Here is a 25513-nt window from a genome sequence, read left to right on the forward strand (position 1 = left end):
TCAGAGGACCGCTTGGCACGGTACGCGAACTGGAAAGGGTCAATGGTGGGGGGGAGAACGGATTTGATGTGCTCCATGACAAGCCGCTCAAAGCACTTCATGATGATGGGCATCAGTGCCACGGGGCGGTAGTCATTGAAGCAGGACGGTGCAGGTTTCTTTGGCACAGGAACGATGGTGGCAGCCTTGAAACACAAGGGGACGATGGCCTGCTGCGGCGAAACGTTAAAGATGTCCGTGAAGACACCCGACAGCTCCCCAGCGCAGTCCTTCAGCGCTCGACCCGGGATGTTGTCAGGGCCCGCCGCCTTACGGGTGTCAATAGCGGCAAGCGCCCTCCTCACACCGTCGGCAGAGAGGCGCAGGGGCTGCTCGTGTGGGGGGGGGAGTGGTCTTCAGCGGGCAATTGCTGTTCTGGGCGTCGAAGCGAGCAAAGAAGTGGTTCAGATCGTTCAGCAGACGGACGTCGCCCTCACAGCTCCTCGGCGCGGGCTTGTAGTCCGTGATGGTCTGAATGCCCCGCCAAAGGCTACGTGCGTCCTTGCTGTCCTTGAAGTGGGTGGAGACCTTGCACGAGAACGCCTTCTTCGCTTCTTTGATGCCTCGGGACAGGTCCTCTGAAAGCCTTGTCCCTGGCCCTCAGCAGTCTGAGGACAGCCCCTGTCAGCCACGGCTTCCAGTTCGCGCGAGTGACGACGGATTTCGAGCAAGTCACATCATCGATGCACTTCGTGATGTAAGAGGTTACAGAGTCAGTATACTCCTCTATGTCCGTCCGATCGTTGTAGGTGGCTGCCTGCTTAAACAAGTCCCAGTCAGTGGTGTCGAAGCAGTCACGAAGTGCATCGGAGGCACCCTCAGGCCACACCCGAACCCGCCTCTGAACCGGCCTGGATGCCTTCACCAATTGTCTGTATGTGGGCAAAAGCAAAACGGTGAGATGGTCAGAAAGCCCAAGATGGGGGAGGGGGGTGGCTTTGAAAGCTCCCTTTTGCGCAGAGTAGACTAGGTCCAGGAAGCTGTCTCCACGTGTTGGAAAAGTAACATGCTGGTGAAGCCTCGGGAAAACAGACTTCAGGTTGGCATGATTGAAGTCTCCAGCGAAGATGGTGAAACCGTCAGGGTGCGCTGTCTGCTGTTCACTGACAGCCTGGTACAGTTCACCAAGCGCCGCGATCCTGTCGCCTTCGATGTTGGAAGGCGGGATGTATACCGCGACTAGCAGAATCGCGGTAAATTCCCTCGGCAGGTAAAAAGGACGGCACTTGATGATCACAAACTCCGCAAGTGGCGAGCAGTGCTTACATACCACCACAGAGTCCCGGCACCATTCTTCTCAGACGTAGACGCATATTCCACCTCCTCGCGACTTTCCCCCTCGTACAATGGCACGGTCCGCCCGATAGCACGCTAGCTGCTCCAGATGCACGGCAGAGACCGGAATGTTGTCAGTCAACCAGGTCTCGGTGAACACGAGCACACAGCAGTTCCGCACCGTCCGGTTCGTAGACCTCAGCAGGCGAACGTAATCCATTTTGTTGTCCAGCGATCGAACATTCGCCAGAAGAATGGAGGGCACCGCCGGGCGCGCTGGGTTGGCCGCCAGCCTGGCCCGGACGCCTCCGCGCTTGCCCCTCTTCTGCCTCCTCGCACACCGTTTCCGACGGCTCCCAACCGGGGGAGGAATAGCGGGCGAGGTCGGCGACGTTTCAGGACGTAGCAGTCCGAGCGCCTTTAATGTCGCCGCTTCAAAGTCCAGAACGCCACAAAACCCACTTCTGCCGACGTCGAGCAGAACCCGCCTGCTGTACTTGTAGCACGATAAAGCACGACGAGACGAACACATAAGACTGTCGGACGAACACTCATTAGACGAACAAATCACCGTACTGACGGGACAGAGAGTGTGCACGCGCCGCCATCTTGAAAAATCTCCCCAAACAGATGTTATACTCCCAGCTGGAGAGAAGTCCCCGAGCCCCGGGCAGGCAAAAGAAACGTTTTAAGGACAACCTCAAGACCAATCTCAAGAAATTCCAAATAACATCTCAGGACTGGGAGCGCATCGCCTTGAACAGGAACTGCTGGAGGGCAGCGGTGCAAGAAGGTGCAGCACGTCACGAAAAGGAACTCCGCCGTGTCGCAGAAACCAAACGACAACTCCGTAAGGAAAGACAAAAACAGGCTCCGGCACGACCACAACCCACCACCACTTTCCCCTGCCCACACTGCACAAAAATATGTGGATCTCGGATCGGCCTCTACGCCCACCTGCGGACCCACAAGTAGACGACCCTGAGAAAAAGACAGTCATACTCGTCCCGAGTGACCGCCGATGATGATGATGATGATGATGATGATGATGATGATGATGATGATGATGATGATGATATAATATGAGACGTTCATACATTTATTTGGGTTGACAGTCATAATGGCTTGCCGAAGGAAACTAAGACTACGATGCGGCCGTCGACAAAAATTAGTTTGACCCCCCTGACTTAGATGGTCTTCTCTTCAACGTCATAGAATCACGATAGACAAAACTATCCATTGATGGTAGAAAGTAATACGTGACTCACAGGGAATGGTCTTGATTTACAGTGAATGCAAGTCATCCCCCTATGGTGCTAATTTAGGAACCTTACAAGGTATGGTGCTAATTTAGGAACCTTACAAGGTATGACTCATACCACAAAAACCAGATTGAATAACTGCGTTGTTTATGCCGGACTGTATTAATGTAATGTGAAGCATCGTGTGTTTGTCACTTGTGAAATGTTTTCACATATGAACCTGGAGACCCTTTTGGTATAATTAGAATTGCACATGAGAGCAAAACCTTTTGTTTTTCTTGAGGGTCTGGATGCTTGCACACCACCCTGTCGCAGCTTTATCACTTCCATATGATTATATTGTGATATTGAATATAAGAGAAACTCCCTGGACCCTTTTTGGGGGTTTTGGGTTGTTGTTGTTTTTTTTTCTTCAGATGAATGCAAGATTCTGAAATTGTGGTTGAAACGTTACACTTTTCATATTGTAAGAAGCAGACTCTCTCTGGAGTGAAATTGTTTCTATTTTCATCAAACAATAAAACAAGTAATTGGCACCTGGGGCACATTCAGACTCTAATTCCAGAAATATTCAAAGTTCTCAGGAGTATCTCACAAGGTTGTCTAACAGATGTGTTCTAGCAGAAATATTATTTTTGTAGCTTCAATTCAACTCAGGTTCACTCATATGGCACTGAAACCCAACACTTTCGAGAACACGTTAACAATAACACAAACATAACAGGATCACAGACAGTCCACAAGGATGGGGAGTAGTCAGTAAACCGCATCGAGCTGTTTGCTCCCACAGCAGCATTTGTGCTGGCTCCACCGGCATTAAACACTAGTCACATATTTTTAACATTAGGAGTCTCCTGGCTCACGCCGGACTTTTTACAGAGAGACCTTTTACACGTCAGCCTGGATCAATCAAATCAATGCCTGATTGGACCTGCTCCATCTGCGTGCGTGCGCGTGCGTGTGTGCGCGCGCAGGCTTGTTCAAGCCAAAACAGTGGTTCCTCACACAATTCATCCCTTAATAAGATTATTCAGTGTTGAAAATATCGAAGTATTATTGTCTATGGCAGCAACTTAGAAAAAATGCAAAACGATTTGGATTTTCTCTGTCACGGCATTCTCTCACAAACAAGTAAATGTAATCGAGTATGTTGACTGATCTCGGCGCCATGAATGAGCTGACGTCACGCTGGCCTGCTATTTTTATTGTATTGCCACAAGGGAAAAAAAAAAAAATCCCACTGACTGCAGTGTGAAAATTTCACCAATAGAGGATGCTAACAGAGCGTGTAAAAGTAATCAGTGCTGTTTTTTTGAGAAATTACCGTATTTTCCGGACTATAAGTCGCTCCGGAGTATAAGTCGCACCAGCCATAAAATGCCCCAAAAAGTGAAAAAAAAAGATATATAAGTCGCTCCGGAGTATAAGTCGCATTTTGGGGGCAATTTATTCGACAAAATCCCACACCAAAAACAGTCATGAACGAGCAACAACAGGCTAAACGATAGCAACAACAGGCTAAACGATAGGTATGCTAACGTGACAAACACGAACAAAGAGCTGAGAACGGGCCTGACGTAACATATAGAGTGATTAAGGACAACTATTACATGAATAACATGTTTCTAAAACCATCAGTGTCACTCCAATTCATTAAATAGCAACAACAGGCTAAACGATAGGTATGCTAACGTGACAAACTCAAACAAAGAGCTGAGAACGGGCCTGACGTAACATATAGAGTGATTAAGGACAACTATTACATGAATAACATGTTTATAAAACCATCGGTGTCACTCCAATTCATTAAATAGCAACAACAGGCTAAACGATAGGTATGCTAACGTGACAAACACAAACAAAGAGCTGAGAACGGGCCTGACGTAACATATAGAGTGATTAAGGACAACTATTACATGAATAACATGTTTATAAAACCATCGGTGTCACTCCAATTCATTAAATCCATCGATCGTTCTTTGTCAACAATGGGTGCGCACGGCTGAGGGCGCTTGCGCTTCAAAATATTCCACAGGCTCATATAACGATAGATAAACTATATTTTAAATAACTATAATACAAGCCAATAATATTATCAAACCATCCGTGCACTTTAATTCCATTAAATCCATCGATCAAATTCCTCGTCCTTTGTCAACATCGCCGCGCGTGCGCCCTGACGTCAGCCTCGTCTTTATTCCACAGATCTACTATATAACTATATTGTAGCGTTAACAAAGTACAAGGATAGACGTAGGTTTGGTAAACGGCTCTTTATTAAACAAAACAAACTTCCAAGCGTGTGGCGGCGTGGACTTCCAGACAGACCGGGCGTGCGTAATGGCCATGTCCGAGCCCCGCGCACCGTTCGCGGACAGCCACTCGGCCGAGCGTCGGCCCCCGACTCAGTAGAGACCGGGCGTGCGTAAAAGCCATAATAGTTTTTCAAACCTTCTATGTCACTCCAAATCCTTAATTCCTTCAAACTCTTTGTCCTCCGTGTCACTTAGAAATGATCACCGCTAATGATGCCGGTAGTCCTTGTGTGGGCACGTTTGTATGTAAACAACCGGCGCGCCGCGCTACTGACGTCACTTGAAATAGTAATCCATTGGTACATCACGGTTCTCCAAACTTTCTTTCTGCTGCTCGATTACTGTTTTCAGCTGCATATTTTACAACTTGGAAGTTTGTAACCTGCAAAATATGAGTTTCTTTTTGGTGCCATTTTTCTTAAGCCCACCCAGTTGATGAGTCACGGCCAACGGTAAAATTTAGAGCGCCCTCATCCAGTTTCGTCTGAAAATATAATTTTTTTTGGTTGTTTTATCAAAGTCAAAGTCTGCTTTATCGTCGATATTTTTTTTATATACTAAGAAACACAAAGAGATTGAAATTACATTTCCACTATCCCTCGGTGAGATAGTACACATATGCATACAAGCAACGCAAAAAAAAACAAGAAGACACTAACAATGAATAAAAAAGAGTATTGAATAAATGATAAATAAACAAATAATAATAAATAATAATAATAAATATAAGAGGAGCAAAAATGGAGCAAGTGTACATACAGCAGACAGTGGACTTGGATATGGTGCTTTAAAGTGTTATTTGCTTTATTTGATGTTTTCTCTATTTTTTATGTTTTGAATATGTTCAAGATAAAGAAATAAAAGCATGTGAAGTGATCAACTATACTAAAAATAACATGGGAAGTGGTCAACTATACTTGTAAGTGATGTCTTAATGATCAAGTAAAAATTTGTGAAAAAAAAACACAAATATAAGTCGTATAAGTCGCCCCCCCACCCAAACTATGAAAAAAAACGCGACTTATAGTCCGGAAATTACGGTATTTACATCAGGAAACGATTGCAACCAATGTTACCTCTAATTTTTCAAGTGTCTGTGCAAACACACTAGCTCCCTGTACACCAGGAGTGTCAAAGTCAAATGGACGGAGGGCCAAATAAAAAATTTAGCTACAAGCCGAGGGCCGGATTGATCGAATGTTCATTGAAATGTTTTTAAATGACGCATATAGTCTAGTGAACCTAATTGAACCTACTGAAAACCTAACAAATATATTCCAATATGATCAGATAAATAAAGCAATATTTTCTTATGGCTCTGTCAGTAATCTTTCATTTTCAACAGACACAAAAGACAAATTTCCTTTATATAAAAAATCCCCATAACATGAACATTAAATGAAAGAAACCTGTATTGTTTAAGGCACCATCAGTAACCTATATTTTATATTTTAGCAAAAGTGGGCTAAATTTACTTCAAAGAAAAAAATAATAGCAATTTTCTATCATCCACTCAACTGAAATATTTTTAAAATATAATTGGATTGAAATACAATAAAATAAAGTGCAAAAATCTATTAATCAAAAACAACACTTTCCTCAAGGAGAAGTAACATGCAGTGAAAACAAATATTAAACTTTAACTTTTAAACTTTCTATTTTAGCAAAAGTGGGCTAAATTTACTTCAAAGAAAAAAAAATCTGCGTCTTTCGTTTCATAATGTCATCTCAGATTATACTCTTTCAGTACCGCCACACTTTCTCCACACAGAAGACACACAGGTTTTCCAGCTACCTCCGTGAACATATACTCCAACTCCCACCTTGTTTGAAACCCCCCGGTTCTCAGTGTCCACCTTCCTTTTTGCCATTTTTAATGGGTATCTGAAAGTTAATTTTACAGTTATGCTGACGACTGCTGTGCTAATAATAAACACTGAAATGAAGCAGCGTACTGCTCGGTGCGTCACCGTTGCATTGTGGGAAATGTAGTATTGGTGCGTGTAAAAGATCTGCGGGCTTCCGGCTTGCTGCGGTCTGCCGGCCGGTTCAAATAATAAATCAAGATCATCCCAGGGGCCGTAAAAAACCTTCTCGCGGGCCGGAGTGGCCCGCGGGCCTTGACTCTGACATATGTGCTCTAAGCCTTAGAGGGAACACTGAACGCAACCATATTTATTCTGTGATGTCACTGTGCAATTATAGAAATATTTTTTTCTCATTTGTCATTCTTTTGGATGATATACTCATTCATTTATAACTTAAGTCAGTATATCACCTGTTCATTTCTTTTTCTCAATGACATGCAATTGTGCTTTTCAGACTCAAATTCTCATAAGTGTGCAGTAGATATATTTCAAGTGTTTTAATATGTAGATTTAAAGAAGGAATGCTAAATGTGTATATTGTGTTCCTTCTGTACAGTACGTGCGTGTTGCAGAGCTGTGGTTCAGGGGGGTCCAGATGGCAGGCATAAGGGGGGCGGCCTGCACTGGAGTCTGGCTCTAGAGTCCACCGAGGGCTCCCCTCTTTAACTGGACACATTCCACAGGTGTGTCTTTTGGGGTGGAAATTAATGTTGGCCGCTGTATCGCGCCGTCATTTGAACTCTGTGTTGATCCTCAGGACGTGTGCCCATGAGGTCGACACCACTGGTCCTGGTCCTCCTGATCGGCGTCCAGGCTGTACTGAACATGGGAGGTGGACTGGCCCAGAGTGCCAACCACAAAGTGGAAGAGCAGACCAAAGCCAATCGACGCCAGACTCTGGCGGTGGCAGAGGACCAGCACGGGGAACTTCACAGGACCAGCAACCACAGGACCAAGAGGCGTCATCGGGTAGCCTCCCACACGCCCGACCCTTCCATCCCGGCGGTGGACCCCAAGCTCTTCGCCAAGCGACGATACCGTTCCTCACCCCGCGTCGTCTTCAGCGAGGTGCCACCCTTGCATGACGCCCTGGAGGCCGAGGGCTATGACACTGAGGGGGGTAGGGGCCTACGGGTGAGGCGCAAGGCCGGCTCACACACCATGCACAGAGGAGAGTACTCGGTATGCGACAGCATTAACACCTGGGTGGGCAACATGACCCGGGCCACGGACATTGCTGGCAACGAGGTGACGGTGCTGCCCAATGTCACCATCAACAACGTGGTGAAGAAGCAGTTCTTCTATGAGACCACCTGCCGAACCCCAACGCACAGAGCAAGGGCGGGGGGCCGAGGCGGCAAGCAGGGCTCCAAATCGGGCAACTCGGGCTGTCTCGGCATCGACAGTCGCCACTGGAACTCCTATTGCACAAACACGCACATCTTTGTAAGCGCCCTCACTATCTTCAAGGAACGGACAGCCTGGCGCTTCATCCGCATCAACGCCGCGTGTGTGTGCGTGCTCAGCAGAAAGTCTTGGGCGGGGCGACTCGGACACTGACTAGGAAGGACGGCCCCCGCCCGGCCAGCTATGAAACTAGCACACACATTTCCCCCAGACGACCTACAGCTTTATTGCCAATACTGTAAACCTTGTCCCCGTCTCACACACACACACACACGCACACACACACACACGCACACACACACACACATTCACATACATGGCTTCATCGTTCCAGCCCCATGGCACCCCTGCCCCTCACCCTACCTCAGCCCGAGAAGTCCTGGTCTGGACTGCATGTTATATTTATGACTTCTACAGTGAAATATGAAATTATATAGTACGCGTGTAAATGTGTGTTTGTGTGTGTGTGTGTCTGTGTTTGTATACACACAAAATGAGCTTTTATTGTTGTCGTTGTTTTGTTGTTGTTCTTATTGTTATTTATTCAACACATCTGTACTTGCCTGGTTTGTTTTGTCAATTTTAAATATGCACATTCAGAATTTCTACATGATGGATAAAAGGAAATGACCAACTCTACAGTTGGTATATTGACTTCCTGTGCTGATTTTCTATTCTACTAACCAGGTTGTTCTTGGATTCAGGTTTCTAGATGCAACGTATCCAAACTCAGCTCATCTAAAATACATGCTGAATATTTATTACACATGTTTATTACACATTGCTCAATTCTAGAAATAGGGCCACCAACAGTTATCATATAACGTTCGTTAATAGGCCATTTTTTACTTCTAGTCAGGTGTTAGAAAGTGGCTCATAGACAGGCGCACATGTGCTCAGCATCAAAACAGGCACATCTTCATGCCAGGCCAAGTCTCGATTACCAAAATTGGGAATTCGGCAGGTTGCATTGTGCGATGCTGGGAGCCTCAGGATCACCAAGAGGATTTCCTTGTTAGCTGCCTCCGGCGCACTTTAAAATTTGTTGACGGAAAGTAGACTAGAATTTGGACTATCAAAAAGCAGGACCAAATTGTGGTGTAACGCAGTTTTGGCAGATTTGATTGTGGTGCTGGCAGACTCTGCTCAAAGCTCTGCGAATGTCTTTGGTGGATATCATCCTATTTCAATTATAAATATGTCAAAAGTGTGCATCAGTTCCAAACGGGCAAACAGGTCGGCTCAGTTCCCTTCCACAACGTCGCAAACACCCCTTTCTATTTGCGCCCAAAAATTATACAGACAATAGAAGTGAAAAGGTAGGTGAAAACGCAAATTGTTTTTTCCATGCTCCCGCTTGGAGGAAAATGCAGCGAAAACATCAGCGAAATATGAAACATGCACTCACACAGTACACTAGTTGAGAATCACTACTCTGGTAAATATTTTAATCTAGCTAAAAAGATCATCTGCATTTGTAGAATTTTTCATCAGCAGAGAAGTTGCACAAACCCGTCCCAAGATTCTAATCTGTGACCAGGATGACAGTACAGTTGACCAATACACTAGTCCTGTATGTTTGTATGGTTCTAATCCTCCATCAATTTTCTTGCCTTAAGTCAGCTTCAGCTCACTTGTGACCTTTTTGAGAATACGCAGCCCAAAAATCATTAATGGAGGAAGGACTAGATTGACTCGACTGTAAATACTGTTACCGGAAACAAGGCCACGGACATGCAGCAGTCCTACCACAAGATGACACTGTACTACCACAAATGGGATCTCAACCTTTTTTTTTTTTTTTTTTCCCTACTGTACAACAGTAAAATACAGCCATTTAGATATTGACATGTTATTAATTGGTGTACACCCATCACCTATTTTTGTCTGACTGCTCCTCTCCTACAGGGTTCAGCTTGGCTTTGTTCCTCGGCGAGGACATTTTCAGAGCATGGCCACATTTCTCGAAGAGATAAGATAAACTACTATTTATTCCCTCGGGGTGACTTTTATGTTGGACCTGGTGGTGCTGATTATTTGCAGCAACACAAAGGGAGCAAATCAATTTCATCATAAGCTTTGAGTTGCTGTCAGGGTTTTAATTTAGCTTTTGTGTTAGCTAGAACTAGCGCAGCTTTTTGTCTTTTTTGTACAGTCAAATAAAAGCTTTATTAGTGCGGTTGAAACAGCTGCTATTTACGCTCCATTCTTTTGGGAGTGTTATCATGTACTTAATGTTTTATTCATGCGCTTTAGAAATAAATTGAAGCAGCTTTACCATTAAGAAGACTGTTTTGCATATTTATATTAATATATTCATGAGCACAGGACACAAGTTGTGCCACACAACAATGTCCCCAAAATAATTTTATTTGGAAAAAATAAACTGTGACATTTTTGTTTTTTTACTTGCCCCAGTCAGACTTTTGTTTTTAGATATCTGAAAATGTTTGCAGCTGTAGCTACAATCTTTAATGGCGTATTGGAGAAATGAGTGGGAGCGTTTTTCTCTCTCTCTCTCCTCGTTTGTAAACATTTGCCAAATCCTCATTGTAGGCCCCCCTGCAGCCCGGCACTCCCTCCCTCCCTCTGCATTATAGAAGGGGGCGGTCTGGAAAGAAGTGTGTGTTAAGTGTGTGTGCGCGTGCGCGTGTACCAGAGGGAGAGAGCGAGAGAGAGCTCCCATGACATCGCTACTTGATGCACAAGTGTTGTGACTCGCTGGGACGATCCTTGTAACGGAACCGACTCCCATCAGCCTTCCCTTTAGGCCGTATTGTGCGGATAAGAGCACAGCCAGTTAACATGGGGAAAGTGGAAGGAGGGATGAAATGTGTGAAATATCTTCTGTTCGTGTTCAACTTCATCTTTTGGGTAAGTGGCCGTGAAGATAGCACTGGCGCGAGCTGCGCGTGCACGCAGGTGCAGCAAGTGCAACCGTGACTCGTGCATGAGATTGTTTACATACAAGTTGACTCCGTCCGTTGCTTGGTGTGCGGTGGGGCCTAAAGTGTGATTTTGCAGTCGGTCAGTGCGGTTTGAGAGACAGAAAGAGCTTTTTGTTGTTATTTAACTGCGCAAATCAAATTTTCCATAGAAGGAAAAAAAAGTAGCATTCATTCACGCAAGTTTTTTTTTTCTTAAGGAAAGAATGAATGAAGAATGGGAAATTATGGGCCAGCTAGGGAAGCCAAGTCATTAGTTGGCGCCACATGACCTCGTTAACACAAAATGTGGAGTTATTTGATAAAGTCAGCGTACATGAATCACCTCTAAGCTACTGGGACATTTTTAGCACAAAACACTTCTAAATGACGCTCGGCAGTCAGGTGGACATGAAGTGTGTGTGTGTGTGTGTGTGTGTGTGTGTGCGCGTGCGCGCGTGCGTGCGTGCATGCGTGTGTGACACACACACTTTTCAAACCCGAGCAATGTTCTCCAATGGAACTTTTCTTTGTATACGTGAGAGAGAGCTTTTCCAGCGAGTGTCTTTGGCGGAGGCTCAGTGTGAATAGATCCATTGTGACAACGGGACAATAGCATCACTTCAGCCTGCTGCTTCAGCCCGGATAAGCGGCTCGGCTCCAAAAAGCAGCAACAGCCCCCTCCAGTTGAGAATACCCCACATAGAATAATTAATCTTGTATCTTGATGGAGTGCGGCTGATGTAAATAAAAATAAAAAAAGGCACACAAATAATGGAGGCTAGTAGACAAATGTGACAGAAGATGAGGGTGACAGAGGTCATCGGGGGATTGTGAGGGATGTTGGCGTGTTGCACCGGCTCACATGGCAAAAGAGGGTCAGCTGGCATGAACTTGACCTAGATAACGTCAAAAAATCAGTGTGGGGATAACAGAATGTCATGTGGCTGCTGTGTTGATGTCACAGCACCGCAAGCTATTATTTTGCTCGCCTCAGAACAGTAATCCGTCGGAGCAGAAGGGCTAAAGCTCGCTTGATCTTGATTTTCAGTTCCTGCAGAGATTCTCTTGCTATTAAGATGTTTATTTTGTGTGTGTTCCATGTAAAGACTAACAGCAGAAAATCTTGCTGGTATGTCTGGTTGCGTAGTTCAACAGCTGCTGTTTTTAGCAACAGTATATCCAGAGATAAACAGTGCAAGATAAACATTGCTCAATAGAAACATGCCTCAACGGTGAAAAATATTATTTTTAACATGTCTGTTTTCCAAGTAAAACAATAAAATATATATATACTATATACGTATATAGCTTTCCCAATAATTAGATCTTCATCTTTTAATTCTATGTAATGATGGTTCTTTAAATTTTAAACAAATTTTAAAGTGTTGTTATAAACCCTGCCAAGTTTGTGTAGAATAAAAAATGAGACAACAAAAGCATGAAAAAAACCACGCCTTTCTCTCCAATTTTAAACGCAGTGGGCGTGTCCACCAAGAATGGACTTAAACCACACCCCCACTCAACTTTCAATCGCAAATATAAATGAGCGCGTCTTTGTCTAGCATCTTTCTTATGCCTATACAAGTCTTAGTAATTAAAATAGATCCATTGAAAGCCTCCGATGGCGGGAATATATCCCATCTAGTTGTTTCGTACAGAATCTACACACTCATGGCTGACAACGAGGTGCTCTAAAGCAGAAAACGTTTTTACTGTAAAAAAAAAAAAAATCGTATTAATAATACAGAGACGTGTCTTTATCCCAAGCATTCACTAATAAAGGAACACTATCTTGATCTGTTTTCATTCACCCATCTATTTCATTTCAAAATAGCACTGTCACTTTATTTTACATCCATCCATCCATCAATTTCCAAACCGCTTAGTCCCCACGGGGGTCGCGGGCGTGCTGGAGCCTATCCCAGCCGTCATCGGGCAGTAGGCGGGGGACACCCTGAACTGGTTGCCAGCCAATCGCAGGGCACACAGAGACAGACAACCAATCGCACTCACACTCACACCTAGGGACAATTTGGAGTCTTCAATCGGCCTACCAAGCATGTTTTTGGAATGTGGGAGGAAACCGGAGTGCCCGGAGAAAACCCACGCGGGCCCGGGGAGAACATGCAAACTCCACACAGGGAGGGCCGGAGGTGGAATCGAACCCGCACCCTCCTAACTGTGAGGCGGACGTGCTACCCAGTGCGCCACCGAGCCGCCTACTTTATTTTACACTCAATTATAAATAAATAAATAAAATAATTCCACAGACTGTCCCTGAGTGTGTCCATTCTGCTCTCATGGAAATTCCGCTTATAAAGACACAATTCAACTGCTCTTTTAAAAGTTGCCTTAACACCATCAAACAAGTATTTCAACTTAAATATAGGTTTATTTCAACTTCCAGAACTGGCCCGGCGGACAACTAGCTCGTATGTCAAGTAGTATGTAGTTTGATTACGCACAGCGAAGTAAAGGTGATAACAAACACCCACCCTTTTATCTCATTCATTGTGGTTGTCACGTTCCCTCCTTTTGTGTGCCAAAGGAAGACACTGGGTCTTTGTCCTCTCGGGTGTATTGCGTGGGAGGGCGTGGAACAAGGTGGGGTGGAGTTGGGTGGTAACATGGGGGAAAGTCAGGGGGTGGGTGGGGCCCTGGGTGGGGCCCTTTGGGATGAGAGACGGAGGCGGGGATTGGGTGTGTCTACTGTTCGGAAGGGTAATGATTCAAGACAAAAAGTATTGGGAGGGGGGTTGATGACGTTTTGGTGCCTTGAGCTGGTATTTATTACCACAGAGCTTCTTCCCCAGAGCACATATTTTAAATATCATGTTGACTGTTGCAAGCAGTCGAGGGGTAACCAAGAACTTTGGATCCCTAGGCAGCTTACGTAAGCATATCGTAGTGGGTGGCATTGGAGTTCATTAGGGCTTCAGTGCTAGCAATAATTTCAAAATTTCAAAGAGTTGAAAATCCTCAAAGAGCAAGGGTCTTCGTTGGCTGCTTGTATTGATGTGTCAGAGTAGCAACCACCAAATTTATGCCTTCAAAAATCTCACAGGAGTACTTTGACGTCAGGCGCGTCCAATAATGTTTGTGCAGAGAAGACTTTTATTCAATGAATGAAGGAAAATGTGAGCAGCATGAAACCAATTTTCCAAACGAACAGGAGGACCTGGTTTAGCTCAAGGTGGCACACTGCTGCAGTTGCACAGCCAGAGATGGTTAGGAGTGTCGTAAACGCTCTTCTTAATGCAATCCGGTGGTCAACACGGCAGGTCGTATATCTGACAAATACTCCGTCTTAGGTCATGATTTTATTTTGACTGCACCAAAATTACACTTGTACTGTATATACAACTGCTTAAGTGCAAAGGGTGGAGGGCCCGTCTGGAAACTTCCTGTCATCATTCGTTTTATTTTGGTGGAAAACCACAATTAGGCAGAGCAAGAGAATATGTTGTCTGTTAAGCAGAAAACATTTACTGTGTTTCTTTCTTTTTTAATACTGTTGCTGAAACAAAGCAACAGTATCCTTCCTCAATAGTATACAAGAAATCATGTTCACAAGATGAGTTATATGTTTTTTCACTATGTTATTCTAACCATTAAGTTTCATTTGTCTACAGATTTCATTTAAGGGAAGTCGACCACAATTTTTTGTAATAATATATTCTGTGCAGCCAAACTAGTTAAAACAGTGTTCTGATTGTTTTGTTTGTGGAATATGAATTAAACAGGCAAATTCCAGCTGTTTTTATCTATCTCGGGGGCGGCCATTTTGCCACTTGCTATTGACTAAAAATGATATCAGTTGCCAGATCTCAGATCACAACCAATCACTGCTCACCAGTTGTCTGAAGCTGAGCCGTGATTGGTTGTGACTCGCAAGCTGCCAACTGTGGTCATTTGCATGTGACAGCAAGTGGCAGAATGGCCGCCACTTGAGATGGATAGAAATGAGTGATTTTTGCTGCTTAACTCATATTCCACAAATTCAATATTAATCAGAATGCCGTATTTAGACTAGTGGATGCACATACAAAGACATTTTAGGGCTTGTTGAGCTGCCGTTGTACTGTGTGACTCGATGAAAGAGTGCGTTGGAGACAAGAAAACTTCCCTTTTTAGGCTCTTCATAGCCGCTTTATTTGGAACTATGTACACTCGCTGAGGGTTTCTTTCAACTCACATTAGGCACACTTACACACTTGTATGCAGTGTCATACAGATCACTGCATCTGAGTACACAAACACAAACTAGGCTTCATCTTAACAGTGCTTGACTTCCTCTTTAATGTCACATTTGCAGTTGTTGTTCTCCTCACTTTGTCAGTGTATTTACAGGTATTTAAGAATCATTCCTGATAAAAGAATAAATATGGTTTGGCCATACAGCATGTTTGTTTGCCTCTACTGAGTGCATTTGTACTTTATAGTTGGAATTGCATTTAATGTGTATCCTAATCTTTCTGCTACATCCACCCACAGCTGATGGGCTCCTTTGTTCTAGCAGTGGGGCTGTGGTTACGTTTTGACCCGGAAACTGTGTCCCTGCTCAACGGCGATAAGGCTCCAGACACATACTTCATTGGTAAGTAGCTTTACTTTCCATGTCTCTCACATCTAATGTCTGGCTGGGTGACCCAAAAGCCAAACTAATTAATTGTTATGATTGCAGTGGTGCCTTGCAATACGAGTTGAATTCAATCCATAACCAGGAGTGTAACTCAAAATGATAAATGAAAATGTCATTAATCCATTTTATTCAATTAATCAGTCCTGAGAATGGAGCAAGAGTTGCTACTTTGCTGTCACATTCCTGTTCAGTCTTAATACTGGTGACAAAAAGAAGCCACATGGCTTTTTCCTTATTTTCCGTCTGGAAAGGGGCTTAAATTGTTGCCATTGACATGTTTCTGTGCTATTCTCGGCTAAAGGCCAAGATCACTCGGGATATTCCTACCACCGTCTTGTGGTCAAACGCTCAGTGACCACACACACAAAAGCCACATGTGCTCTAATCTTGGGTACAACGGAAAAACATTCACATGAGACCTCCTGATTTTTCCCCTGTAGTCTCCTGTAAGGGAAGTGTGCTAAACGATAATGTCAAATAACATAACTCACTGGCAAAAAGGAGCATTTAGAAATAACCTTTTTGTAGCCAATAATGTATTTCAGGAAACGTGTGTGTGTGTGTATTATATTTGATCTCTCAGACATTCATCATCAGTTTTTAGCTTATAAATTTGTGATTGTAGCGTCTGAGGCGAAGTAGTCTCAACAATCGCAGTCTGAATCATCCCCACATTCGGGTGATTTTGCTTTCGCCGAGCACGACTTGTCTGGCCTTCAGAGCAGATCGTTTCAAAACAGCAAACCGCAGAGTGAGCTGTTAAAGCAGATGTGACAAGTGTGGTCAGGGCTATGGAAGAGAGATGTTCAACTTGGACAAGCCAGTAACGCCCACAGAAGTGAGAATAGCATTTATTTAAACAGATCGCTGACTGTATAAACAAGGACGACACAACAGCGCACAGAGAGTCCAAAGCCACTTGTAAATCATGTGACCAACGGATTTTTTTTTTGTTTTGCTATTGGAGGCCCACATATGATCACAGACACCTCATAACCAGAGGTATAAATGAACAAATAAATCAATAAATATGCTATATAATATGATAATACAATTTAATATTTAATAATTGTTCTTGTTTTCCACATAGTTTATGTCAGACAGTCTTGTAAGTGTTCCAAACAGTTTCAAATGGACACAAAAAATAACTTAAGTCTCCCAGTTGCAACGAAGAACAACACTGCATTCAACTGGGTTATTGTGCTTGTGTAAAGTTCTTTCGTTGACACCTGAGCCCACATCACCTGGGGTGTAGCCTAGCAACACAAGAGAACCAAACCATTGTCCGCTTGCTTCGTCCCTGCAGACCCGCATTGTACTTTTCCAAACGAGTACCTTTAATGGGATATATGGGTGTCGTCATCTCACTTGACGATTCCCCAAATGAATTTTTCTGTGAGGCATTTATTGGATTTCACTCTGTTTACTTGCAAATCAAATCTGAAATTTTGGATAATCGTCAATCTTGCCTTTTGTTCGTTACATTCTCAAAATGTGATGGCACAAGGAAGATCTTGACGATTTCATCCATTAGTCTTATTTATGCTGCCCCATGTTGGTGAAAAACAGATATAGCCGAAACAACAGGAAATAAAAGCATTCAAATGTTTTCCTCATAGGCGCAGATAGCACTGGGCATGGGGTAGAATTATCCCCGCAGTTTCATTAGAAACGCGATCTGTCCCCCACACTTAATGCAAAAACAAAAAAATCCAGTAAAACGAAGACGAAAAGCAATGTATGGCTAAAACATGATCACCCGTCCCCCACAGTTTTCCCTATTTGGGTCATGAAGCTTCGCTTTTTTTTTTTTTTTTTTTTTTCTGGGACTGATCATTAGTAATTCCTCACACAATTTCATAGTGACTTGAGTGATATAGAGTTAAAGAAAAAATTCCTTCTTCTTGCAGGTGTATATATCCTGATAGGAGCTGGCAGTCTGGTGATGTTAGTGGGTTTCTTTGGCTGCTGTGGAGCTGTTCGGGAATCTCAATGTCTACTGGGTTCAGTGAGTCCATACAGAACCTCTGATCTTGTATCAACAGATATACAGTATAGTTTTTTAATTATCGCTCTTCTGTGTGGATCTCTTCCAGTTCTTTGCCTGTTTATTGATCATCTTTGGCGCTGAGGTGGCAGCAGGCGTGTTTGGATTCTTGAACAAAGACAAGGTACATAAAAAGCATAATAGCTTGGTTACTCTTTTTGTAGTATGTGTGCCTGTTAACATATTTTTCTCACTTTTAGATAATCAAAGACGTTCAAAATTTCTATGCCACAACCTTCAATGAAAATAACAACAGCACATTGATGATCTCGTACCAGAAAGTAGTAAGTTGGGGGAGACTAAAATAATCTTTCTTGTCTGTCAATATCCACACAAAAAGATTTTCATATAAAAAGTTATGCTTCCTCCTACTCCTTTTCAAGCATTTTATGTTGTTGTTATTTCAGTTTGTTGGTTTATTGTTTGTTGGTTTGTTTCATGGACTACGATATGGCACATCAAAGTGTTATTTGTTTTATTATTTTTTTTCCCTATTTTCACGTTTTAAAAGTGTTATTTGTTTTATTAATTTTTTCCCCTATTTTCATGTTTTAAATATGTTCAAAATAAAGATATATCAATCAATCAATATATAGGTAGTTAAATTTATTTAATTTTTTTTAACCACTTGCTAATAGTGATAAATGTGCTTGAATTAGCAAAGAGTATTTTGTTTTAATAATAATAATAATAATGATAACAGTACTGCATGATTGTAAACATTTTGCATTGCGTTTTTAGCTGAATTGTTGTGGCACGCTAGCTGACAACTGCCCTGCTCAAGAACTGCAAACAAAGGTAAGATTCTGTTCTTTTTCTTTTATACTGAACTGAGCGATATTTTCTTACTTGCTATGCACATGACATCATGTAGATTATGCAGGACTGCGAGACAGCTATCAAGGATTTCTTCAACAGTAAACTCTACATCATTGGGTACGTTGGCATCGGCATCGCTGGCGTCATGGTGAGTTGACAAAAGTCATGTGATGTGTTCCATTTGATGTTCTTTTTAGAAAGCTGCCTTTTTCTCAATCAGATCATCGGGATGATCTTCAGCATGGTACTCTGCTGCGCAGTACGTAACAGTCGGGAGGTCATATGAACGAGCCCAGCAGTCCTCATTCAAACCTCATTATGCATCCGTCATCTGCCAAGCGATCCGGGGATCAGTACAAGTTCCCAGCTGCTCTCAATGGATCTCCCTTTTATTTTTGTAGTCTTTTATTTCACAACGTCATAGCATGGGATGCCCCTTCTTAGCTTTCAGATGGTCAACCGCAAACAAATTCAAACCGACATACTTTCACAGACATTGACGTAAAATACCTGTTTGAGTCACGGTAATGCAAAACTGAAGACAATTTGCTATGAGGGATACATGGTAGGTTATTTCATATCCAGCTCAATGTTTGATGTTAATTTTAGGTATTTTTGTTTAGGTTACGGTATGATTTTGTTTTATCATTAATTCCTTTTTATTTTCTATTTCTATTTTTTATTTTAACATCGTATTTTATTTTTGTTATTTTGAAATAGAGACCAAACAATGCCTGCAGTGCAATTTTAGAATTTGTGGGAACTAAAAAAAAAATAATAATAATCAACACTTTCACAGTGAAGTCATTTAGTTGGATATAACCCAGTGCCATAAATATCTAATTATTGCCACCCTTTTATTTTATAATCTGTAAATCTGGACCCTCATGCAAGTCCAAAAAACCTGTGACCAGGCTAAACAAAAATACAGACCTGCTTCTTTTTTCTTAGCATCACGGGTGAGAAATCCACTCTTTGAAGACTATCAGCAAATTTGCCCATTCATTTGCTTTCCCTTTGTGCTTTTCAAACTTTGTCATTGTTGGTTCTTCTTCTTCTGCCACTTTGCGCTCCATTATGTAAATATCCACCAGGGGAGGGGGGTTGTAGCTGTACATTTTTGTGGCTAATTCAATCGCACTGTGTGTAGATAACGTTTTGTAATAGTTGTTGTACAGTCAGCATTTCTGTCAAGAACTAATCCACATGGCCGAAAACCAGCCTTTCAATGTGCCTTTTCTCAGTGACAAGCTGTTTTAGCGACAATGTGCTGTCCGGATGTAGCGGCTAGATGTACAGCACGCACGATTGTGACGTTGGACTGCATTTAATTAGCACATGTTTTCAACAAGTAGCACATAGTCATTCAACTTTTTTTTTATTATTGTTGTTGTTTTACTTGTGTCATTCAACTGTGTTTCCTAGCCCTAAATGTATTTTTTTTATTATAGAAGTAATTGAGCAATTTTGGACATACCTGAACATTAATTTTTAGTTAATAGCAACACAACCATGAGCTGTGATGAATGAAGGTTAAACAAAAAATAATAATTGCACACGTCAAGCCGTCTTGTAGTTTGTGTTTATTTATTTTGGTACCATTTTGGGCTTCTCAGGTCAACACAGTAGTTTGAAGTTAAATAAAGCGTTTTGAACCTGTTTCCTTCATTTTATTTTAAACTGTAATGTATTTTTCAAGTCAAGTCAAGTTTATTTGTATAGCCCTAAATCACAAACAGTCTTAAAGGGCTTCACATAGCCAAAAATTGACAATTATTCTCAAAGCATCCCCTGATCTTAAGCTCCCAAAAGGGCAAGGAAAAACTTTAAAAAACCCTGCCAGGGGAAAATGAGAAAACTTGAGAAGGGACCACAGATGGAAGGATCCCCCTTTCAGGATCACCAGGTTGTAAGGGATGCAGAGAGGGCACAAGTAATACATAATTTGAAAATCAGTGAATTTATTTTATTATTATTGTTGTTTGTCTTGTGCATTTTGATTCTTGCTTTGAGACGGGGAAGTTTGTGATTTCCACAGTCGGACTAATTTCCTATATGACGGTATTGGATATCCCCCCTCAGTTGAAAAAGGTACTGTACTAAGCAGAGTAGTAAAGACAGCTGAACACTTGACTTATGTGAGTGATCTTGCAGAGGCCTCACTCAGGCTAGAGTTACTCCAACATTGCAGCATGAGCGCTTTCTACAGCCACAAATGTGCCCACGCGAGTGCTGCGTGCACTTTGAGGTAAGGCGACACTTTGCATCTGAATGTTTGACTCGTGCGAAACAAAACACACGCAGTGCGTGAGTCCAGAGTGAATCAGAATTTATTTTTCCTGTATTTACATGTGTAATTCTAAAATGAATTTGAACATAACGACGACATGGTGGTTGCAAAATTTTTCAGTCCCTCAATTTGAGTTTTTTTTTCAAAATTTGTTACATTTTCTCCTTCAATTTTGAGAAAATATCAAATCTACAAGATATATTTACAGTTGTATAAATCCTAATTTTCATTACTATGTGAATGCACTAGGGTTGGCTCATGAAAATGAAGGCAGAGTCACGCGCCATTTGGGCAAAAACGTCTCGTAACCTCGTTCCCCATTCTTAACAGGATCCCCGAAACCTGTCTATGCCGAATAGTAGATACTATATGGTGTGTAACCAAGCAGTAACTCCCCGACTCCTACAAAGTACACGACCTGGGCGATGCCAAAGAGAGGTGCGATGACAAGGGCCCGGCAACTGGCCCCCTTAAGAAAAGCAGAGGGACCCTCTTTCCTCATGATTTTTCTGCAATGAAAGCAAATATTTCATATCATCTCGAGTTAGGATTCAGCTCCTCCTGAAAGTAAATTTACCTGACGCAGTCGACCACTCCATTATACGTTTCCTCATTTGTCCCCTTTTTCAGAGATTGTAGTCTTGTTTTGACCACTATGAAGACAAACGCAATCAGAGTTGGCCTTGCTGTGTGGCCAGATTTCTTAAACAAACGCTAACCATCGCAAGGGCTGACAGCCACAGCTGCAACGGATCCAGCCAAGCATCCAGAAACAAAGGACCAATAGAAAGGCACCGATGGGTTTTCTGATGAGTGCTGACCGAGTTGGTGCAAGTGTGCGAAAAGAGGGAAGTAAACGACCGAGAAGGGAATGTCCCTAAAGAGAAAACAAACAAACATGTTAGGCACCGGAGAAGGCGAGCCAGGTTGCAAAATGGTCTCACCGCATTAATGTGGCCCCGAGGCCTCTGTACAAGCCCGTGACACCTTTGGTCTTCAACAGGTCTCGTGTGATCTGCGTGGCTGACACCGTCCTGACCTGAGGCGCAGGGCTCGCGTTGTAAGAACGACTAAGGACTGTGCTGGTCCCGCCCATCTTTAGAGATGACGCCACACTGGGCATCACCCGCTGCTGTGCCGCTGCACGGTGGAGGGAGATAAATGTAGTTTCTTCTTACTGCTCAAATGCTTTTTAAAAATCTGTATGCGTATATGCGCATGTTTGTATAAATAATTGCCAAGCTCACCTAGCCTGCCGGCATCTTGGAGCTGTATCTTGAGCATCTCCATAGGCGTGGTAACAACCACTTGGCACATTCCCGCACAGCATCCTGCCAACATCTCCTTAAACACCGTCAGCTTACCACTGACGACACATGCGTGAGTTCAAACAAAGAAAGCAAGATCCACTTTTTGTTTGTTGGACAACTCACCCATCTTTGCTGAGCTGGTGGCGAAAGAAGTCATTGGCGGCAAGTTTAATGGCCTTTTCAGGAGTCACTAGGGTGAGATTGACGGCAGCGCCTACAAGGCGGATTTTATTAACTCATTCACTGCCATTGACGACTATAGACATCAAGCATCTATTTTAACTGGGCTGGCACTGAATGAATATAGTTGCAAAGTAATGGAAAATTAAAAACGCTCTGTGATGCATTGGCAATACCTAATACCATTATTATGAACCATTATTTAAACCCTTACATTGAATTTTTTGACAGTTGCGCTGTAAACTTAAAATGTTTAAAGTGTACAGCAGACTGTAGATCAGTGGTTCTTAACCTTGTTGGATGTACCGAACCCCACCAGTTTCATATGCGCATTCACCGAACCCCTTGTTAGTGAAAACAATTTTTTGGGGAATTCAAGACATAGATGATTTTTACTAGTGCACAAAATGAGCCGTGCATGAACATCACCTTGCTCAAAGAACAAAACCAACACTATACATGACCTCACAACAAATTACATACTGGCATATCAGAATTTACACAATAAATTAGGTTTGTTCAGACCTCCACAGTGGAGGCTCTGTCGAACCCTTAAGACCGACTCACCAAACCCCTAGGGTTCGATCAAACCCAGGTTAAGAACCACTGCTGTAGATGATTTGTGAGGAAAACATTTCTCCTTGTCTTCATTATGTAAGGCAGGGGTAGGCAATTCCGGTCCTCGAGGGCCGGTGTCCTGCATGTTTTCTATGTCACCCTGTTGCAACACAGCTGATTCAAATGGTCAGATAATTGGCAAGGTCTGCAGAAGCTGGATAACAATCCTGATCATTCGAATCAGGTGTGTTGCAACAGGGTGACATAGAAAACATGCAGGACACCGGCCCTCGAGGACCGGAATTGCCTACCCCTGATGTAAGGGATCAGACAGTACAGCCAAATGCGCAGCGACAGAGACTTTATTGTGGGGGGAAGATGGGAATAGCTGGCGCTGGAGCGGCGATCTGGCTGGGGTGGACAGGCAATTCTGTGGGATTTCCGAATTGTTAAGCAAGTCAATTTCACAGGGACTGATGAGCGAAGCAGCATCACGGGACAGACTGACACTCGGGTCTGCGCTGGCGGCGCTGATATAGCGCTGTCAATGAGCCCGTGGCAGGTGGGGGCGATTCCGCTGACAGGGGGGCGTGGTCGTGTGGCAGGTGGCGCCAGCATGTGACACATTATGCTAGTGATGTTGCATTATTATTTTCACCAACAACAATCAAATGAAGCTTACTTACCTCTATACATTCCAAAGTAACCTTCGGATTTTACCGTCTTCATAAGACAGTCCATCCTGACAAAAAAAAACCAACAAAAAAAAACATATATATATATATATATATATATATATATATATATATATATTTGGGTAATGCTCTTAAAGTGATTGCTTTTAATTACATTTGATTTAATTATTTTCATTTCATGCTTCCTTGACTTGACTTGAATGGAAAATTATAGCAGAAATGAAAAGATTATCCAGACCACTGAGGGATATGATGCCAATATACTACATTCCAGGCATATGTAAAAAAAATAATAATAATAATAAATAAAATACTAATTAAAATGCTGCAAGAAAAAACCCAAATTTACTCCAGTAATTCAACTCAAAAAGAGAAACTCATAAATGGTATGATTTAATTACGCACAGAGTGAAATACCTTTACTTTTTACCCATAATTGTGAGAATCTCTGCTTATATATGAAAAATTTGTTAATAAATGTGTTTGGAAGGGGTTTGGTATTCATGCATGTAAATGGGGGTGGTGTTCTTACATATTCTTGTAGAGTTGCTGCCCGCTTCGTTGGTTTTGCAGGCGCGTCTTGGCCAGGTCGACTGGGAATACACAGGTGACACCAACCATGCCTGCAATTCCTCCGTTAATCAGTTTTGCTGGCAAGCTGAAATCAGGAAAAGTCAAACACAAATATGTACATATACCAATCATTGCTGCTCTTATTATTTGTAAACAGCAAAACTCTACACACCCTGGTTTTGTGTGCACACTCTAACAAGTAGGATGTGGTGATGAGTAGCAGTGTTGGCACCACAAGTGAGTACAACCACTTGGGAAACAACTGTGATCATTTGTGGTTTGAGTGCAAATGCATTATTAGTAACTGCAGAATTGCAACATTGGGTCACCTAATTTACTAACTAAAAATAAAAAGAAATTACACATGGACGGCATCTTCCTCCTACCTCATCTGTTGCTGGTGGGTCATGATTTTGGGTTGTTGTGTGTGCAAAAGCACAACGGCATAAGATGAGCAGCTAAGCGTCTCAGTAAGGCTCCGCGCAAGGCAAGAGCAAAGAGTGGCTCTGTCTTGTATATATAGACAAGTTTAACACGGCGCTTCCAGGGATGAATTCCACTCACACCCCCTGCTATGCGAGCCAAGAAATGGAGCCTGGGTCCTCACTGGCCTGCCAAAAGCAAACCACAATCAGAAAGGTTGTCAGGCGGAAATACTTTCTAAATCAGAGTCTTCTATTTTACAGCAATAATAAAATGACTTGTCAACAGTTCTATTCTAAGAAGTGAAAGCAGTCATTAGTGAATAGCAGGCCCATAAGTGTTAGATGACCCGTAGGTGCAGAAAGAAAGAAAGAAAGAAAGAAAGAAAGAAAGAAAGAAAGAAAGAAAGAAAGAAAGAAAGAAAGAAAGAAAGAAAGAAAGAAAGAAAGAAAGAAAGAAAGAAAGGCCAACATGATGCAATATTGAAAAGACATTTCATCCCTGGGAAAGGATACAAAGAGTTTCTGCATCCAATTCAGTTATGATTCTGGTTGTTCATTTATACTCAAAAAGTTCTATTTCAAAAGTTGGTTCCTTATTAATACTTTGATGTAGTTGAGCAATTAACTTATCTTGCTAGATTACCTTCATTTCATATGTAGCTTAGCTCATTACCTACCATCTAGGTTTTTCAATAGTTATAAATTGATTCTACAATAAAAGATTACTGTGAGCACATTAAATCTTTACGGCACACAAGCTCTTTTCCAAACGACCCCATAACAGAGATTTTATCAGCTTACTGTTTACCAGTCATATAAATATATATTTGCCTATACGTTTGTGACACCCCTGAGGTAGAGATCACATTAGTTCCTTAGGT

At 42.6% G+C, this 25513-nt stretch overlaps 3 protein-coding genes across 4 annotated transcripts in view; 2 read left to right on the forward strand and 1 right to left on the reverse strand.

Moving 5' to 3' along the window:
• The window catches only part of ngfa (nerve growth factor a (beta polypeptide)), a 42215-nt gene extending 33395 nt beyond the window's left edge, over positions 1 to 8820 (forward strand). For both annotated transcript variants that reach the window (XM_049754856.2, XM_049754857.2), the window contains exons 2-3: positions 7316 to 7442; positions 7517 to 8820. In XM_049754856.2, the coding sequence (XP_049610813.1) occupies positions 7528 to 8319 (792 nt within the window). In that variant the 5' untranslated portion in view covers positions 7316 to 7442; positions 7517 to 7527 and the 3' untranslated portion in view covers positions 8320 to 8820. The remainder of the gene's footprint in view (positions 1 to 7315; positions 7443 to 7516) is intronic.
• A 1977-nt stretch (positions 8821 to 10797) lies between these two features.
• Positions 10798 to 20260, forward strand: tspan2b (tetraspanin 2b). Its single transcript, XM_049754864.2, has 8 exons — positions 10798 to 11040; positions 15588 to 15690; positions 17646 to 17743; positions 17832 to 17906; positions 17983 to 18066; positions 18524 to 18580; positions 18657 to 18749; positions 18822 to 20260. The coding sequence occupies exons 1-8, from the start codon at positions 10972 to 10974 to the stop codon at positions 18885 to 18887; spliced, it is 645 nt and encodes a 214-aa protein (XP_049610821.1). The 5' UTR covers positions 10798 to 10971; the 3' UTR covers positions 18888 to 20260.
• Positions 20261 to 20913: 653 nt separating this feature from the next.
• Positions 20914 to 24739, reverse strand: LOC125988941 (mitochondrial glutamate carrier 1). The gene is made up of 9 exons (XM_049754812.2): positions 24594 to 24739; positions 24167 to 24292; positions 23626 to 23681; positions 22325 to 22415; positions 22139 to 22257; positions 21836 to 22031; positions 21611 to 21768; positions 21469 to 21544; positions 20914 to 21400 (listed from the first exon to the last, which is right to left on the reverse strand). Exons 1-9 carry the CDS (start codon positions 24614 to 24616, stop codon positions 21238 to 21240), a joined length of 1008 nt encoding a protein of 335 aa, XP_049610769.1. The 5' UTR covers positions 24617 to 24739; the 3' UTR covers positions 20914 to 21237.
• Positions 24740 to 25513: the final 774 nt, after the last annotated feature.

Source organism: Syngnathus scovelli, chromosome 2 (assembly GCF_024217435.2).
Source record: "Syngnathus scovelli strain Florida chromosome 2, RoL_Ssco_1.2, whole genome shotgun sequence".
NCBI lineage: Eukaryota > Metazoa > Chordata > Actinopteri > Syngnathiformes > Syngnathidae > Syngnathus > Syngnathus scovelli.

Bases quoted from the DNA above. Each gene is read 5' to 3' on its own strand.
- tspan2b (XM_049754864.2), top strand. From the start codon at position 10,972: ATGGGGAAAGTGGAAGGAGGGATGAAATGTGTGAAATATCTTCTGTTC. The intron at 18,067-18,523 runs GTAAGTTGGGGG...TTGCGTTTTTAG, and splicing joins TGATCTCGTACCAGAAAGTA to CTGAATTGTTGTGGCACGCT. The intron at 18,750-18,821 runs GTGAGTTGACAA...TTTCTCAATCAG, and splicing joins TCGGCATCGCTGGCGTCATG to ATCATCGGGATGATCTTCAG.
- LOC125988941 (XM_049754812.2), bottom strand. From the start codon at position 24,616: ATGACCCACCAGCAACAGATGAG. The intron at 21,769-21,835 runs GTGAGACCATTT...TTTTCTCTTTAG, and splicing joins CTCGGGGCCACATTAATGCG to GGACATTCCCTTCTCGGTCG. The intron at 21,545-21,610 runs GTTAGCGTTTGT...TTGTCTTCATAG, and splicing joins GGCTGTCAGCCCTTGCGATG to TGGTCAAAACAAGACTACAA.